General features: G+C 39.4%; 1 protein-coding gene across 2 annotated transcripts in view; it reads right to left on the bottom strand.

Moving 5' to 3' along the window:
• Positions 1–16,282, bottom strand: part of LOC117304473 (peroxidasin homolog) — a 25,767-nt gene extending 9,485 nt beyond the window's left edge. The window contains exons 1-11 of one of the 2 annotated variants that reach the window (XM_033788959.1): positions 16,200–16,277; positions 14,628–14,699; positions 9,431–9,600; positions 8,863–8,980; positions 6,916–7,097; positions 6,445–6,714; positions 4,793–4,909; positions 4,356–4,514; positions 3,871–4,137; positions 1,620–1,892; positions 32–1,038 (exon numbers count right to left, since the gene is read on the bottom strand). In XM_033788959.1, the coding sequence (XP_033644850.1) occupies positions 32–1,038; positions 1,620–1,892; positions 3,871–4,137; positions 4,356–4,514; positions 4,793–4,909; positions 6,445–6,714; positions 6,916–7,097; positions 8,863–8,980; positions 9,431–9,600; positions 14,628–14,680 (2,616 nt within the window). In that variant the 5' untranslated portion in view covers positions 14,681–14,699; positions 16,200–16,277. Of the gene's footprint in view, positions 1–31; positions 1,039–1,619; positions 1,893–3,870; positions 4,138–4,355; positions 4,515–4,792; positions 4,910–6,444; positions 6,715–6,915; positions 7,098–8,862; positions 8,981–9,430; positions 9,601–14,627; positions 14,700–16,199 lie in introns of both variants that reach the window. The other variant, XM_033788960.1, reaches the window with a different exon arrangement.
• Positions 16,283–18,216: the final 1,934 nt, after the last annotated feature.

The following is an 18,216-nucleotide window of genomic DNA, read 5'->3' as shown; positions in this document are numbered from 1 at the left end:
CAATTAATTCCACACCTTTGGGTCCCAAGACCTTTGGAATCCAGTGGCTGAAAGAGATATGCTGCATAGCAGCACCAATGATCTTTCTTGTTTCCTGGAAGATTTTCTCTCCGTCCCAATGGGGATTGATTTTAAGGAGTTCGTCAGCGATGCGATTATGCTCACGGAACCAAATTGTGTGCAGAGAGAGTAATCCAAGCTGCTCATTAGCACGAAAGTCCCCGGCCAGGAAACACGGGATAGGGCTCTCACGAATGTCCCGATCGCAATCAATGGGTGTGTTGCGATTGAATGGAAGAAGGCGTTTTGTAGAAGTTTCCACGCCAAGACCAGCTTTGAGCCGGCCGAGATTGTTTGTGAAATCCCTGAGATTGTCCGCTTGTCCCTTTGTGCTGCCGTAAACGTTTGAGGCGTCGATATAGGACGTAATTTGGTTGATCTGTTCACGTGGCATCACAGAGTTGAAGAACAAGGACGTGCTGCCACTACCGCATACAGCGCTGGAACGTGTGAATTCCATGCATTGCATACGCCGAATGCGCGGATCATCATCGGGAACATTTATAGGGAAACAGGGTGGCTGATTCTCACACGTGTCTTTACACTCAACCCCGTCAATGAATCGAGCTCGGCTGAGACTCGTTACCGTAAAATCCATGTCATGATCCAAAAACTGACCCCACTGCATCACCATATGGGACAACTTGTCATGATTCGAGATGGTAGCCGTTGACATGACTTCCAAGGAGACTTTACGAACGCTAGGCTTGGGGTAGCCATTATACAGGTGAGACTGGTTCCATCCAACGGGCGTATTGAACCCATTCTCATAGATCGGCTTCAGAAGGCGTCTGAAGGGTGTGAGGGATGCACCCCATTCTGGGTTCTGTAGGTTGTTGCAGGTGCCGTCATGGGTGCGGTATTTACGATGATAACAAATGTCCGAACAGTTGACTATTTTGGAATGAGTGGTGCATCCCGACAGGTTAGCAATGAGGTTGAGGAAGCGTGGGGACACCAAGTCATTGTAGGTAAACTCTGTAAAGATGAAGAAGAAAGACAAATCAGTTTATTCTTTGTTTTCTCGTTTGGGTTTATTTGTTGAGGAGGAGAGGCTCAAGAGTATTCTGGTCAGGGATTATTAGAGACTTTACGATAATTAGAATGTCGTCAGGACTGATGACACAAAGGCAAGAAGCCTGTTAGCAATCCAAATACAAACAGCTGGTACACTGACACAATGACACACACATACATAGTTGAGTGTCATGGCCGAGTGGTTATGAACACTGATCAGCAGAGTGTGGGTTTGAGTCTCGATCATTACACTTGTATCCTTGAGCAAGATACTTCATTTGCTTTGTCCTTTGGATGGGCCATTTAGTCATAGGTCCTGTACACTTGGATTGGAAGTACACCTAAAAGAACCCAGAGAACTTATTTTGAAAGAGTAGGAGTTAACCCCGGTGTTTCTGGTTCTTTGTAGGGCAAAAGGTTTCCTCTTGACCACCAAGATTGCCCAGTAGCTAGAGGCAGTATTCCTTATTGTACAAATCAATATTTTGTGTTTTTGATGCGAGGAGTCAGAATTCAAATCGAGTTTTGTTTTCATCTCTTACCAACTCCAGTCAGGTTGACCTTCATGCCAGCCTCGATGTGATCGTGGATCAACTGCAACGTCTGCTCAAAGACCTCAGCAGCCCGAGCGATGTTCATGGCCTCCGTGGACGGGAACCTGAAGAGGGTCAACAGATCACTGGGAGTTCGAGGCTTGGTACGATCAAACAAGTCACGTCTGGTCTCATTGATTGCACGGTCAACGTTGTTTATGGCTTGAGTGATAGAGGAGTCTACGAATTGGTCCCCTTCTCGGTCTTCGTCCACTGGAACTTCTAAAATGAAAGATTAAAAGGAATCGTTTAGAACTTATTCTCCTTGATTCCTTTACACAGCCGCTGAACCCATAGGGTCTTGTTACACTGTTTCTACAATTACTGTATGATTCTACTAATCAACAAAGCAAAACGGAGTTGTAAAATAAGGAGATAAATGTTCGACATGAATGATTATTATTAATCTTGTAGTTTCCTTACTCAGTACTGGTGTATCTACTGTCTTTTATGTCAATGCATTTTTACTGTTTTGGAAGTCCTGTAAGGGTCTTTCATTACTTGGGATTGTGGTATTTCCTTGCTTATACCAGTTATTAGCTTTTTAATCATTGTCTAATTATTTTGTTATACGCTTGTGTGCATTTTATGGAATAGGCGCAATATCAATCAATAAATTATTATTATTATTGTTATTATTATTAGTACTTCCTTTTCCGAATCCAGGGTATCCATCAAGCAAACTTGCTCTTGGGAGACTCCCACCACTTCATCATTACATTGTATCTAAACTACTGTATGTGTTTTACTGTGTAAGCAAACTGATTTGCAGGCCTGTATGCTTTGCTTTCGAAAGGGCACCAAGGCGTTTTCTCCTTGGTAAAGGGCACCCTATAAGGAAATTTCGACTGGAGCATTTCAAGGGCACCAAGGCTATGACTAGGGGGCATAGAGGCAATCGCGTTCATTGCCTCACTGAAGTTTCAAGCCTGGATTTGAATGGAAATCAATTGAACTGAAACTGAACTAAACTATAAATAAGTACGCCTGTGAAGATGCCCCCTGTTGTCTCATGATACAATGTCTGGACCTGTTTCCAACACAAGAAGAAACAAATCTAAACTATTAGGAAACTTCCAATTTGACGCCAATTAGAGAGTGATCTATTCTTAGTAGCGGGGCATCACTGAGGTCGGGCATGTGTGGCCCTAATGATTGGCTTCAACGGTGTCTATCGTAAATGACTTCCAGGAAGGTAGTTGTACTCACAAACAGGGTACCAGTTTAATAAATACGTTGTCGGCAGGAATGTTCCGTCAGTCGGAAATATTTTATCACGAGAAGGGTGTGTGGACTTTTAAGTCTAGTCATGTTTTGATTCAGTCTGCCCGAATGCTCAAACCACGGAACTCCACAAGAGTTGTTAAAAAAAAAAAAAAAAAAGTATTCATTTAAAAACGTGTAACTTATTTCAATTGTTATCCCTTTAATTACTTTATTTTTTTAATTTTACAATACTGATAGATAATTGTTAATATTCAAGTAAGGTTTGCGTTGACACCATGTACGAAATCTCATTTGTGAGTAGTGGTGGCTCTGAGAAGAACTGGTTTCAGCTCATTGTTTGGATCAGTCTGCTCTGACCGTTTAATTATTTTTGCTAATTTTTAGTATTTAAACTTTTTGGCTTGTTTGTTTCTTTGGGATTCATTTTTCATTTAGGGGTGCAGGTACAAAGGTCTACAAAATCAAGACAATGAACAATTTGAGAAAAGAAAATATAAGCCGTTGCAAACTGCTTACCAAACAAACGGACCTTTGGTATAAGTGTGACCAATAGTTAATGACCTGACGTTTCGACCCTAGCAGAGTCTTTCTGAAAGGCTACATGAAGATTTTGAGCACAATGTTACAGAGTACAGCCAGCTCAGTTCCCAATGACTCATTTATCACCAATTATCAATGGGACATAATGCTCTGTCAGCAACTAAACTCAGACGAGTCTAATGACAACTTTGTCTGAACCTGCTCCCTCTTCAAGGGACAAGGTTCATTTATTTCCACAATTTAAAAAAGCAAAAGGAAATATCAATAAAAAGAAGTCAATACAAAATGCAAATAATGTGTTTCACAACATAGGTTTGAAAAGCCATGGAGGAAGGAAAACACAAAAAAACTCTGCAGAGCAAAAGTGGCAAACGTGCAATGTGGAAAAAAAAAATAATCCATGCTACTCTACTCTATTTTACTTGCGACTTACCGACAGTTAGTAGCATACTTGTTGCTGCATACCCGATACTGTTCCTAGCCGCACATTCGTATCTACCCTCATCATCTGGGCTAATGTTATGAATAACTAGGTGACCCTCCTCGCTAATCGTAAACTTTGTACTCTCTGGAATCTGAATCCCATCCTTACTCCAAGTGATAACGGGCGTAGGGTCGCCCGAAGCAGAACAAGGGAGGCGTATGGTTGCCCTGCTGACAACCTGAAGGTCACTAGGTGACTGGGTGAAAACGGGTGGCACTATATGAAAAGCGGTTAAGATAACAAGAAAATACAATTAGCTGTTGCAAACGGTTGCTTAAAACCAAACGACCTATTGTATAAATTTAAATAAAAGTTAATGGCCTGACGTTTCGACCCTAGCAGAGTTATTCTCAAAGGCTAAAAGAAAACAACTCTGCTAGGATCGAAATGTCAGCACATTAAAAAAATATTGCAGATAAAATCTTTTGTCTCACCTCTTGGTCTGACTTCAATTTGTGCCGTTGTATGAATACTTCCAGCGGAGTTCACGGCAAAGCAGTCGTAGTTTCCTTCATCTTCACGCGTCATGCGTAGAATACGTAGAGTACCACTGGCAAGGGTCAGGTAGCGGCGACTTTCTGGTAATAGTTCACCTTCAAAAAATAAACATTAAAATCTTGTTATAATTGTTAAAATACATAGTTTACCAGCCCAGTAGGATACTCAACACAAAAAAAGGGCTTAATTAAGCGCTAAACCCGAACAGTCGAATATTTCAAAACTTTTAAAAACTTATTATAAATAACAACACAGAAACCCATTTTATGACAAGGAACCCTTAAAATCATCAATTTAACATTCTGATTTACCTTTCTGTAAAACCCAAATTAATGATTTCGTTTAGATAAAAAAAAACTTCTCCTAAACTCACCTTCTTTTCGCCAGGCAATTACAGGCAGAGGGTAGCCCGACGCTTGACAAAACAGCTCCACTGTACTGCCCTCTATGGCAGATATGAAATTAGGCGTCACATCGAATGAGGGTGGGACTGAAAACAACAAATGTACCCGATATATAATTCAAGAAGAATGTTACAAAGAACAAAGCAAAATTTTCAAAAAAATACTGTTTAAAAATAAATTCTTCCAGGTTTAAAGTCAAATAAGCAAACCTAGGCTTGAAGGTTGAAACAGTCATTCAAGAAATGCTACACACAAACAGCAATATTTTTGAGGGGAAAATTACTTTTCAAAATATTTTAACCAGCATTGAAACGCAATCAGCAAACCAAGGCTAGACGGTTGCAATAGTCAGGACCCATTTTAGCATTATAAGAACCTGAACTCTTTTTTTTGCTCTAGGACACGGCGAACAAGATGGTGACAAGCTCCTAACGGTATTTTGACGTTACTTAGTAATCTTAGTAATAAATTTACTTCGTAATGAGTAATCTCTTCATGTAGCCAAAAACGATGCTATACAGAAAAAAATAGTCTGATCCCCTCTTGGTACATGAGAATCAGTGTTAACTAATGAATACAACAAGACAGGGAATGTGACTGAGATGGAGGCTACCATACAAACATCTACAGGGTTTCCATATGGAGTAAAACATGACTTCTTGAATGTTGGTATGTCAAAGCCACGTCACGTCTACACTGTATAAATCAAATCAAAATGATGAACTTAACATTCAACATTTCCTTCGAAACTCAGAATCATGCACAGGAAACATATTTAGAGCAAAGCTTCACTGGAGAGTTTCAGGTTGTGGCTTCAAGGTGTACTGTTCCCGTATATTACTTTAAACCATCTTATTAACTGTTTAAATCAGGTCTGGAATTAAATGGAGGTCACAGAGACCATGGCCTTGGTGCCCCTTAAAAAGTTTCCCAAAGACTATAAGATTTTCTAACATAAGTGCTCTTAATAAAAATGCCATTGCCCTCTCAAACTAACATTCCAGACCTGACATGTTCCACTTGGAATAGATTCTAAATTGAACTATACCCAACCCCACCCTCCTCATCCCACAAGACCCATCAAAACCCCCATCAACAACCCAACTCCACCCTCCATGAGCCCAGAAGACAGCCTCTACCAGGGCAGACAGAGGAGACAGGATATACGCACTACGTCAAATGACTCAATCTGACTCTCCTTTTCTATCACTCTTAATTCCTGGAGAATGTTCTGCAGTAGACGGTGTTTAAGCTCACCTTAATAAAGGGGGAACACCCGGACTTCTTCAACTCTAACTTATCTTGTCAAATCTTGATTTATTCGTTCAATGTCGTGGGGTCAAGTTTCAGATTATTCCTCACTACTTACAGTTGTAGAGTGTCTGTGTTACTTGCCATGGTTTGTACAGTCAGGCAAGTTGTTAAAAACATTTGCATTCCGTGGAGGATTTCATCAATAGTCCAGTATTCTCTTGAAGGCAAGTTAAAATATATCAGGGTTTTTTAGGGGAAAGAAGGGGAAGAAAAAAAAGGAGGCGGCCTCTAAAAAAGAAGTGGGCAGGGACGCTTAACATTTTTTGTTTTTTATTTGGCCTAATGAAACGAGGGAAATTCTAATTACCAGTTACGGTGACGGTAGCAGAGGTTGACCTGGTACCCGCTTGGTTGGTAGCCGTGCATGTGTACTCTCCGCGATCTAACGGCTGGATGCTATTGATGTGAAGCGATCCCGATGCGAGAAGGGTGAAGCGGCTATCCTCTACAACACTCTGCCCATGCCTGGTCCATTCAATGGTTGGTCGTGGGTAACCATTGGCTGAGCAATCCAGAGTGACGGTGGTGCCTTGTTGTATCTCAATGTCGCTCGGTTCCACGGAGAATGTTGGGCGTTCTTTGGAGAGAAATAATCCACATAGATTGAATGATTCCTGGGGCTGATTAAACAAAGAGCTAAGATTGATCTTAACTGTGTATCAAGCAATGTGTGACAACTGACAACTCAACTTAAGATGAATCTTAATGCTCTTAAAACTCTAGTAAGTGCATTTTAAGAAAATCCTGAAATCTAGGAAGATCCTTAGAAACCACTTACTTGGAGCACCAAAGTAGCGTAAACTGACGGGTTCCGATTTGGTTTCTCCTACAGCATTACGAGCCTTACATTCGTACTCCCCTTCATCATCTCCGCTTGCGTTCTGGATCATTAACGTCCCATCATTTAGAATATTGTATTTGTTCTCTACATTAGTCTCAGCAGGAGCAGATATCTGTATGCTGTCAAAGAAACACATAGTTTTGCTATTGAAAGGGCAAGGGCACCAAGGCATGTCTCCTTCATAGGACACCCTGAGGAAGTTGGAAATTTCTACTGGAGCATTCAAGGGCACCAAGGCAACGACCAGGGGGCATGGAGGCAATCGCTTCCGTTGCCCCCGTGAAGTATCAGGCATGGATAGTTTAGCCAGTTCTATTGGAGGTTTGTTGTATAACCATGTGAAAACCTCTTTTGAGTTGTGTTGGTCATAAAAAGAACCAGTGTTGACCAACACTATAACACCAACACTACTCAAAAAGAGATGTTCACATGGTGTTTCCGCAAACCTCTCTTAGTTATACTTTCACATAGCAAAGTTTCAACATCCCACTCAATGTTCTCGCTTACCAAATAAACTTCATAAGCAATATATTTGGTCTAAGAGCTTTATCAAACTAGGCCCTGGTCAACTCACAGCCAACTCTAAAATAAATAAAACCAAACCCAAACAAAAACACACAGCAGTCATCAACTCAGATAACCACAAACTTTGGCAACCCCCTATCAAATTTCCCTACCCGGATTCCCCGTCTCTGAACAAACCCAACAAGAAAACCAAATCAGACTTGCCAGGGGTAGGGGGAGCCTTCCCTATGGAATTACGGGTCTTATTCATATCCCCTCGCGGGAGTGTAAGGTATTTATCAAGTATTTCAGACGCCGATAGGTGTGGTATTGGTTGACGTCGGCTCAGTATAAAGGAAGAGGAAAGTCGGAAAGTACACACTTCTACCTCTTGATAACGCCCTCTATCTCCCTAGAGGTATTGGCCCATTGATGATCCAATTTCATACCTCAGTTCTTAAATCTGTTACTTACTAGATGCAGGCCGCATCTGAACTGGCAACAAGGGCAACAGCTAAGGCTGTTACTAAGGATGTTGTTAAGGATGTTCTATACCTCAATGGATGTATTCCCTGCAAACGAGCCAAAGCCGTACCATTTCAAACACAACCTATGTAAAGACTCTTGCTTGTACCTCCCACTTTAAAAGGCCCTGCCCTCCTACCCCACCTCCAGGAAAATCAGCCAACTTGCTAAGTAAATATTGTATCTTACCTTTGAACCATTATTATGAATGTCAACCAAAAATGTTTGAAAATGGGAAGGAAGCGTTGACAGGAAGTTTGCATTCCGTGCCGGAATAACAAGAAGGCAAAACAACTGGAACCTCCATCAAAGGGCACTCTAGCCTTTAATAACATCACCCTTTTAACCAGAGGGCAAGGGTCACCTCTTCTTTATTGTTGCTAAATACATGTTACTGTAGGTAACAAGAGACATTAACTATAAATATATGGCCCCCGGTTCAAGATATTTCCCCGTGAAGGAAATTAACGGTAACAGATACCTGCATGGCTGGGAGGTACACCTTGGTTTACTGCTGGTAATGATCAGGATGTAAGGATATATGAAGGCAAGGTGGGGAAGACAGAAAATGCCAACGGGGTTCGAGAGGAACCCGACATTTTAAAGGGACGGTGTATTGTGACCTATATGCAGCGATCTCCCTTAACAGAGCAACCTTGTTCCCAGGAGTGTACGATCTTGCCGCGCCATCGGTTTCTTTCCCATACCTTGATAGATGTTTATATGAGTTGTCAACCAACGGTTTTTTCAGAACCAAGACGACTTAAAAGCGATTTTAAACATGGTGCTACTGTACACCTCTCCTTATAGTAACTGGATGCAGTTTAGGGTGCTGTATTTAAATTAGATACTTACTTGTTATGGAGCCAGACTATTTCTGGTTCTGGATCTCCCATAGCTCTACAGCTAAAGTAAACATTATTTCCTTCCACCGCATCTACGTCGCTTGGTTCAACAACAAAATGTGGTCTTCCTGAAAACAAAATTAAAATCATAAAATCACTTTTCATAAACACTGTTCAATAGGCAGGGTATACTTTAGGTTATTGCCAAAGACCAGTATCCTCACTTGGGGGGTATCTAAGAGCATCGAACTCAAGTTCTGGTAGACTAGTCATCTGAGTATTAGGTTCTAATCCCGGTCAAGTAGATGCTTTACTAAAATTGCTTCTTTTTACCCGGGGGTATAAATGGGTACATGCGATAGAGGTAGAGGTTGATATTGTGTTTGAAAAAGCCTTCAAGAGCGCCACGGCAGCTCAGGCTGTATATGTATTCCCCAGGGAGCTGTAAGACAAATAACAGGAATGTTATTGGCCCAATGACCAGGGCACTAATGTAAAGCGCATTGATACATTATTGTAAATTGCGCTCTATAAGAACTAGTAATTATTATTTTAAATATTATTAGGAGAAGACTTACTACAGTTAAGTTCCTCTGGTGAGATATCCATAAGGTTTCTGGTGCGTAGATTACGAGGGTATTCACACGTTGCTGCTGCTTGAGTGTGGCGTTGATGGCTAGCTTGCTTTAACATCTCAATCAACCATATAAGCTTGCAGTTACACATCAACTTATTGGCATCTAAACGTCTGGGTAGATAAAAAGGACCAGAGAGAGAGTGTTTAATCATTTACCATCAAGAAAATAGATTTATATATTTGGTTTGGGGTAACACCATGTGTGTATCTACTTGCTAGGTGGAGTTTGTTCTTTTGAGAATTGTCTTGCTTTATATTTTTCTACCGCGGAGTAGAATTTCGGAATTCAGGAAAATTCTCAGTTCTGAAAAGAACTGTCGTGCTTTTAAACTGGGCAGGGAAGTAGAAAATCAGCCAGGACCACTACTTTAGCTTCTAGTGGATCACTACTTACTTCACTAATGTTGAGTGAGTTCTAAATTGGTCTCAACGTTGGCCTTACTTTTCACCCTAGCAGAGTCTTTCTTGAAGGCTTAAAGACCTAGAAAGACTCTGCTAGGGTCGGAACATCAGGCAAGTTCCAGTTATCCACATGGGCATACTTTATATTTGTCGAGCTGGATGCCCATTTATGGAAAACTAGAAGTATAAACTCCACAGCACCTGTTCAACTGAGAACAATTGGTTCTCTTAATGGAAATTGGTTTGCAATCCCCAAGGATGAATTCTTACTGCTCATATCCGACCATTAAATCATTCTACCTGAACATAAAAATTACATTGAAAATGAACCGAACAATTCCAGCACATAATTGCAAAAAGTCTTTGCGCTGCACCAGTGTGTAAACGTTGTACCTAGCCTTTGAAATAAACAAAACAATTTTGCATGACAATTCTACATGCTAAAACTTGCACAGCTGGGCTATTTTAAGTTGATTTGGGGTCTGACACCTTGATTTGTCTAAAGCTGCTGGGCCTAGCACTGCTTACTGCAAAATAAAGCGCTGAAAGCCCATAGAATCACACACTTGATAGGGCATAATTTCATAAAGCTGTTAAGCAGAAAATTTGCAGACAAAAAATTAGAGGGATACCAATTGCAACAATGTAAACTTTATGGAATTTAAGCTGGTAACCAGTTTCTGTTAAGCAAGATTTTTTTCTGTGCTTAGCAAATTTTATGCTTACAGGCTTTATAAAATGAAGAGAGAAGCCTGCGCTAAGCAGATCTACAAAATTGAGCCCAGATGTAAAAGAGTTTTGTGATGTTTTGCCCAACATTAAGTTATTGGGAGAACATGAAAAAAACATATTAACCGCATACAGATCTAAAATTATGAATCATCATCGTATGATTGATTTCACACATTGAATAAATTTGATGCGTTAAAATGTATTTTAGCTGTTTGTAAAAAATGACACAACACCATTGGTTAATGTCATCATAGATTGATTTTGCTCATGTCTCTTTATTAAATGATTTACCAGTTTTACATATTTTTTATATATTTTTAAATGTTGTAATTAAGCCTTTTATCTACAGGCCTATCTGCTTCACGGACACAACAAAGCTGATTTGCCTCTGTGCCCCCTTGTATTGCCTTAGTGCCTAAGTAGAAATTTACAATTTCACTCTAGAAGTGCCTTTTACAAAGGAGAACATGCCTTGGTGCCCTTGCCCTTTCAAAAATGAAGCACACATGCCTGAATCTATCAATCTATTTATTCAACGACACTCGACTCATGTGATGTTTTTAGGGGTGTGTGTAAGTAGGTGGTTGGGGGGGGGGGGGGGGGGGGGGGGGGGGGGGGGGGGGGGGGAGGTGGGTTTAGGGTATGAAGGCCTCATTTCCGGTATGAGTTTACCAATGATAGGATTAATCTAGTACGATGATGGAAGGGTGATTGTACTGTCTAGACAAAATCTCTGTAGTATATCATCTCTGAGCATACTTTTTTTTTTCACAAACCATTATTACAAGTGTGTGTGCAAAATATTAAATCCCAGTAAAGCTTGTTTTTATTTAAAATAATAATTAATAACAACATTTATAAAGAGCACATATCCACCCCAAGGGGATGCTCAAAGCGAAAAAAAGAGAATGAATTGGTTTTTTTTATTTATTATTATACTTTATACCACATTAAATAGTCTTTGAATTTGTTTGTTTAACTGTAATTTTGACAACATAGGGTCTATATAGGGTCATAGTTGTTAAAGCGCCTGTACATCAATCCGGAGGTCATTGGTTCAAGTCTCACTCAAGTCAATTTTTCTTTGTTCAAACCCAAATAATAAAAAAAAATATTGGCTTATTATATTACTTGATCAGAATTTTTTTGTCTAGTTCATACAACCTTTTCAGAGAAGAAATATTGTTGCCTTAAAAACATTTTTTTTTTTTTTTTTTTTTTTTTTTGGGGGGGCCTTTACTGTGATTTTACAACTCTAGTCAATACCTTTGTCAACAAAAGTGTTTATGCTCAGGTTGTTTGGGCACTGCGGCGGCGACGGTACAACACAGACTCAATTCTTGTAGATAGTTTTTGGAATGGAAGTGTGAAGACACAATGGGTAGCTGCAGATGTGGCGGCAGCCGTGCCAATTGATCACAGTGTGTTTACACCATTGTTACATCTTTGTGTTCAAGTGTCAATTGTCAGTGTAACGAATTGCCTAGAGGTCTAGAATGTTGAAATAGCTCTGTGATTGTTAAAGGTCGGGTCATAGATTGGTGTTTTGTTAACGTAATGCTGATTTAAAGGCATAATTTGAAAGAAAGATACAGTAAAAGTCAACTGTGAAAGTTTTAGCTGAGAGTAAAGTCTACTTGTTGAAATAACTGTCCATGTCTTTTCACCAAGAAAGTCAAATCTACGTCTAGCGACCTGACAGACAGCGGGTACCAACCGCACCTCTCGCCACAGCATTTGGGAGCGGACACCAACTATAAGATATCTGAGAAATGATTTATGCATGAATCGTTTCTTAGGTTGAAAAAAAAATATACAAACCATAGTACTTCGAAGGGAATCTTTTCTTAAATTAGTTCTTACCTATTAAGGGTTTTTTGGTCATTAATAACATGAGATTTACCCATATTTGACCATACCTTTAAGAACTCACACCATTTCTAGCCCCATGTGATAACTATTGTCACATGGTGTGATTTTATTTTATTTTGGTACCATTCTACCAGACTAATTTGCTTCACTTTTTTGCTTTTTGAGTTTCACCTTTTGTCCATTGGGAATAATAAGTCTCTGAGTTACCTTGTCATTACACTCTGGGTGTTATAATTGGTGTTATGTTGAAAATGTTTTCACTTTTAACCAAAGGGTAGCGTGGTAGTGTAGCCGTAAACAACTCTACTTTGTACACAACATTTGATCCAATTATTTTCTGCGGACACTCAATGTGTTTTTCAAATGAGAACCAGACAAACACATTTTTCTGAACCATGCAAGAAAGAAACAAAGTCTTGACAGGAATCTGAGAGCTTCTAATCTCAATGGCACTTAAGACCATCTTAGGACCATCTTGGGACCATCACGGTACCATCTTGGGACCAAGAAAGTCTTTCCATACAATCCAACTGAGCTATGAAATGGCCTAAGAACATGGACCATGATATCTGCTTTTACTGTTGCTCTGTGCTGTATTAATAACCATTACCACTTTGCAGTAGTAAATCAATTTGTTGTGGTCTCCCCCCCCCATGTTTTAGATTTATAATATCAATGCACATGCACAAATTAGCCTTGCAGATTATGTGAGTTGTTAGAGCTTGTTATAACATTAACAGAGGAACAGTAGCACTAGACAATCTGTGATTTAAAAGCAAAGTATATATATATTATCTTCAATTTTCATTTTTTCATTTTTTTCATTTTTTCATTTTTTCATTTTTTATTTTTTTTGGGGGGGGTTCTGTTTGATTGTTTTTATCATATTAGTAGTTTTATACAAAAAAAACTTAACTATGAAAATTTCATTTCCAAATTTTGTGAGATACCGCCGAAAATCTGGAGCGGTTGTCATGTCCACCAAGAAGAATTATCCCAAATTTGGAATACACAATCCGAGAAGAATATCTTAAGATAGTTGGTGATGATATAAATTTTCGAAAAAACAAGATTTCAGATTAACAACCATTTACTTTAAATCTTTAAATCTGAATTTGATTGGATAATGAGGTAGGTGGTTGATGGATAAAGGGATTAACATCAAGGGATCCCCTAAAACACCCACACGCCTCCTTGGAGTAAAGGTTTCAACCTACTTGCCTCAGGGTATAAAACCAACTTTCTGGTGGGTGGGTTGCATGAGTCAACAGTGATGTCAGGTTATGATTTCATTTCAAAAACTTGATGCATAAAGGGTTTTAAAGTAACATTCCGTTTATGAAACATTTCTAAAGTTATCTGCAAAATGGTTTCTATTTAGATGCCTGAGAGGGTTATTAAGCAGGAGAAGGATGATTAAGCACTATTGGGGGGAATCAAATAAGAATTTAGGGAGGTGCAGTGGGGAAAATGGGGTAAAATAAATTGAAGATTTGCATAATGTGAACTTGGGTCAATGTGTAGCTTTAGTTCCAACTAGCGTTCATTGGTGGCATTGAAATAGACCCCATGCATTAGCAGCCATTGCTTAGGTTAAACAATGGAAACTTGCGCACAGCTCTCAGCCAATGATTGGTCTTCATTGATCTCAATGAGGGCGCTGTTTGGGTCTTGTGACGCCAAGTGCAAGGGGTCTATAGACCGTATTGAATAACCCCTTTTTTTTGCTCTGAAAGTCGCCATCTTGTAGGGCAAACCGTATGCGCCTCCAAACGCGTACATCAATTACGCAGCAGCACGCAGCATTCCCGGTTTTATTTTATGGCTCATGCATGCACACACCCAAGCACACGCGCACATACGCCATGTTGTAGGGAAGATATTTGAACGGTGACGTCATATTCAATACGGTCTATTATGGGATCGGTAGTTTCGGGATGGAGAAACTTGGGCAGAGGGCATTGGGGTGGGTGGGGGTTGGGGTTGAGAGGGGGGGGGGTACACTATCTGCTTGTTAACCCTTCCCAACCCATCCAGGGAACAAGCAACAATACCACATGTACGTGACTGAACCAAACAAAACACAAGACATGCGAGAAACAGGGACACGTTGCAACAACAAGCAGACTTACAGCCTTTTTAGCGAGTCTAATCCCTGGAACGTGCCGGCGTATATCGAAGTCATATTGTTATTGTTCAAAAACCTGTAAGTAGGATAAATGAAGGTAGAAGAGCAAAACAGAAAAGAGATATTGGTGAGCGAGTCAGCGCATGCAATCATGCAGTTTACTTGAAATATTTTTGAAACATGGAACTTTCTAATTTTTAAGGCACTGGAGAACTTTGGTAAATGTCAACGACCAGTATTGGTGTATCCCAATACGAAGCTTAGAGAAAATTTGGACTCAACTGGTCATCGAAGTTGCAAGAGAATAATGAAAGAAAAGTACACCCTTTATGCACAAGTTGTTGTGTTTTCAGATGCAAAATAAAAGGCTTCAGGCCTGAAGTCTTTAAATAATTTGAGTGAGAAGTTACCTCCTTTGCAAAAACTAAGTTACTTCAGAGGGAGCCAGTTCTCACAATGTTTTAAAAACAACAGCTCTCCATTGCTTGTCACCAAGTTAATTTTTATTCTAACAATTGTTTTGAGTATTTAATAATAGTTTCCAGTGCCTTTAACTTTAAGCAAACTATAACAATAATGAGAATGGTAGAACTAAAGCAAAGCAAAATAAACCAACAAGAAAAACACAGCGTTCACTTTATTTCATCAGTTTTATTTTGTCAAGTAATAAACCACAAGGGAAACTGACTGGGTAGGTTTATAGCGTTGGGTTTTATTTTGTTTAAAATAAGTTTCACAGAACAGGTTTATAATATGTAAAAAGACAACACTGTTTTGGGCCTTGTATTTTATTTGTACAAAATACAAACAAAAATCACTGGCTTACAGATAAATGTTGGTTTGAATAGAAATACAAATAAGCAAAAAGTTCTAAATAAAATCAAAAATGTTTACTCATGGTAGAAATGTTGTTAATAACTTAGTATGAAAAAGATGAGAAATAAGTTAATAAAAATAATTTGGATTGTTGCCGACATTGTTTATTTTAATCTCACTAGAATTCAAATGGACATTATTAGTGTTCATGAGGAATGTTGATAAACGAGACAACTTCTGCAGGCAACTTGGAGGCAACCAACTGCAGTGCACGCTACAGGACCGCTTCAGTAGCACATGAGTCATTTTTCAAACAGGGTTAACGATACCCAAGAGTAATATATGTGATCATTCAAATGTCAATGGACTCTCTTCTTGGAGCTTGCCTGGAACTGGTTGCCTGTAAATTAATTGCCTTGTGTGACATGGCCCCAAGAGAGGGACACTTAGGCCGTGTCCGAAACGACGGCTTCGGCTACAGCTACGTCTAGATCAGCGCGTCTACCAGTGTTAAAGAATAGGCAGACGCGCGCGATCTAGCCGTAGCTGTAGCCGAAGTCGCCGTTTCGGACACGGCCTAAGAGAAAGAACGAGGGACATTAAGAGAAAGAACGAGGGACATTAAGAGAAAGAACGAAGGACATTGAGAGAAAGAACGAGGGACATTAAGAGAAAGAACGAGGGACATTAAGAGAAAGAACGAGGGACATTAAGAGAAAGAACGAGGGACATTAAGAGAAAGAACAAAGAAAATACTTACAATCTTTCTAAGAGTGGTAGATTACTAAATGTTCCTGGCTTGAGTTCTTGAATTTCATTGGAGTAAAGATAAAGCTGTTCCAAGTTGACTAGCCCGTCGAAGGCACGGCTGTCTATATCGGTAATTCTATTCTTGTAAAGATAGCTGCAAAGAAGATAAGGTGATGGTACGGACATGTAAATGGATGCGTTTATTATTAAGGGAGTAAAAGGGAGTAAAAAGGGTAGCTTCTAGTTCTTTCACGGCCGTTAAAAACAGGCAGGGTCGAATTGTTGTATGATAAAGGCCAGAGCCTTTGTATGTTGGGTTGGTTTAGTGGTATCTTGCCTTTCCATCCAGTTCTTAGAACACTGGTTCGAATCCCACCAGGGGGCAATTAGTGGATTGGGTTTTCAGTCCCTGGGCTACCTGACAATGTGGGTTTTCGCTGGAATAACTCTCTGAGGTTTTCCTCCCACATATAAAACTGAAACTTCCTTCTTTGTCTTCTCTACATTGGTTTCTTGGCTAGTATGGTGATTAAGATCACTTTTCTTATAGAGTCCTTGACTTCACAACCAGAACTAATAAAGGAGTTGAAATGAAACTAGTGTTCCTCAAGAAATGCGCTGAAAAAAAGTACACACCACAGCCTTGGATGTATTTAGGTTTTTTTTATTAAAAGGAGACGAGAGGATAAAATGCAACAAAATGTAATGGGAAAACATGTCTTTGGGATATTTCTGGCAACAAAAAAAACGTAACTAAATAACTTTGTTTTTGTATTTCTGTTTAAGAAAAAGAAAGTGTTTTGTGTGCCCAAACGAGGGCGCATAGAGCATTCTGCTCTTCTTCCGTGCACAAGACAAGATGATACAAGGCATAAGAACACAAAGCCTGGGAATCCAAAGGAAATGTAACTTTAAGGAGAGGAAATGTAAATGTGAAGCAGAGGGAGGGAGGGCACAGTGAGATGACTCAACTGAGGGATATACTCTTATCCAGACACTCATCATTATCAACTTTTTTAAGGTAAATCATCAACAACGTCTGCCTCAAAATGCACAATCAGCTAATCTGGGTTACTCTGTTTCCTCCACAGACTTGAGAATCTGAATTTATCACCTCACCAGAAATATTTAGGCATCTGGTTGATCAAAATTGCACAATAAATCCAAAGTCTGTCGACCCTTTGTCATAGCAAATTTGAATGGTTGGGTTTAAGCAATTTACAAAATCAAAATCAAAATCAAAATCAAAATCAAAATCAAAAGCAAAATCAAAATCAAAAAACAAAATCAAAATCAAAATCAAAAACAAAATCAAAATCAATCTCAAAATCAAATCAAAATAAAATCTTACAGAATGAGAATATTTACTTACAGATATTTGAGGTGGTGCAGTCCATCGAATGCACCCCTTGGTATCCGTCTGAGGTTATTATGGTTGAGTAGCAGCGTATTGAGGGCAGTCAGACTAGAGAAGGCTCCCTGTGGGATCTCTTGAATTTGATTGAACCGAAGATCTCTGTAGGGTCAAAGAAAAACATAAACATAGGTTAGTTCATGTGTCATACAGCTAAATCTCAGTATTTTACTTAACCTTCAAGAAAGACTCTGTAAGAGTCAAAACGTGAGGCCATAATATTTTTTTAAAAGCTAAATCTCATTAACACTTCAGTTAGCCTAGTGGTTTATACTTTGATAAAAAAAGGAAATCACAAATTTCACAACAATTTCTGTCAGGACTAAAAATGTCAAAAAACCAATGCTTGAAAAAAATGTTAGACTATTATTTCATATTTAACCTGTGATATTTGGCTGTAAAATTATCCTACAACAAGACATCAGAGAAGCAAACTTAAGAAGTTCCATCATGACACGCCCCTTTAGCCTTCCCCTAGATGTGCTGTCTCATGGAGATCTTGAAGGGGGAAGGGGACTCCCCGGAGGAATTTCACTGTAAACGTTCAGGAAGGTCATGACTGAAACATATTTTTCCTGTAAAGAAAACATAGACGTAGCTTTTCAAGGGCCTA

The sequence above is a fragment of the Asterias rubens genome, chromosome 21, assembly GCF_902459465.1.
Source record: "Asterias rubens chromosome 21, eAstRub1.3, whole genome shotgun sequence".
NCBI lineage: Eukaryota > Metazoa > Echinodermata > Asteroidea > Forcipulatida > Asteriidae > Asterias > Asterias rubens.
This window is presented reverse-complemented; position numbering and strand designations above follow the sequence as displayed.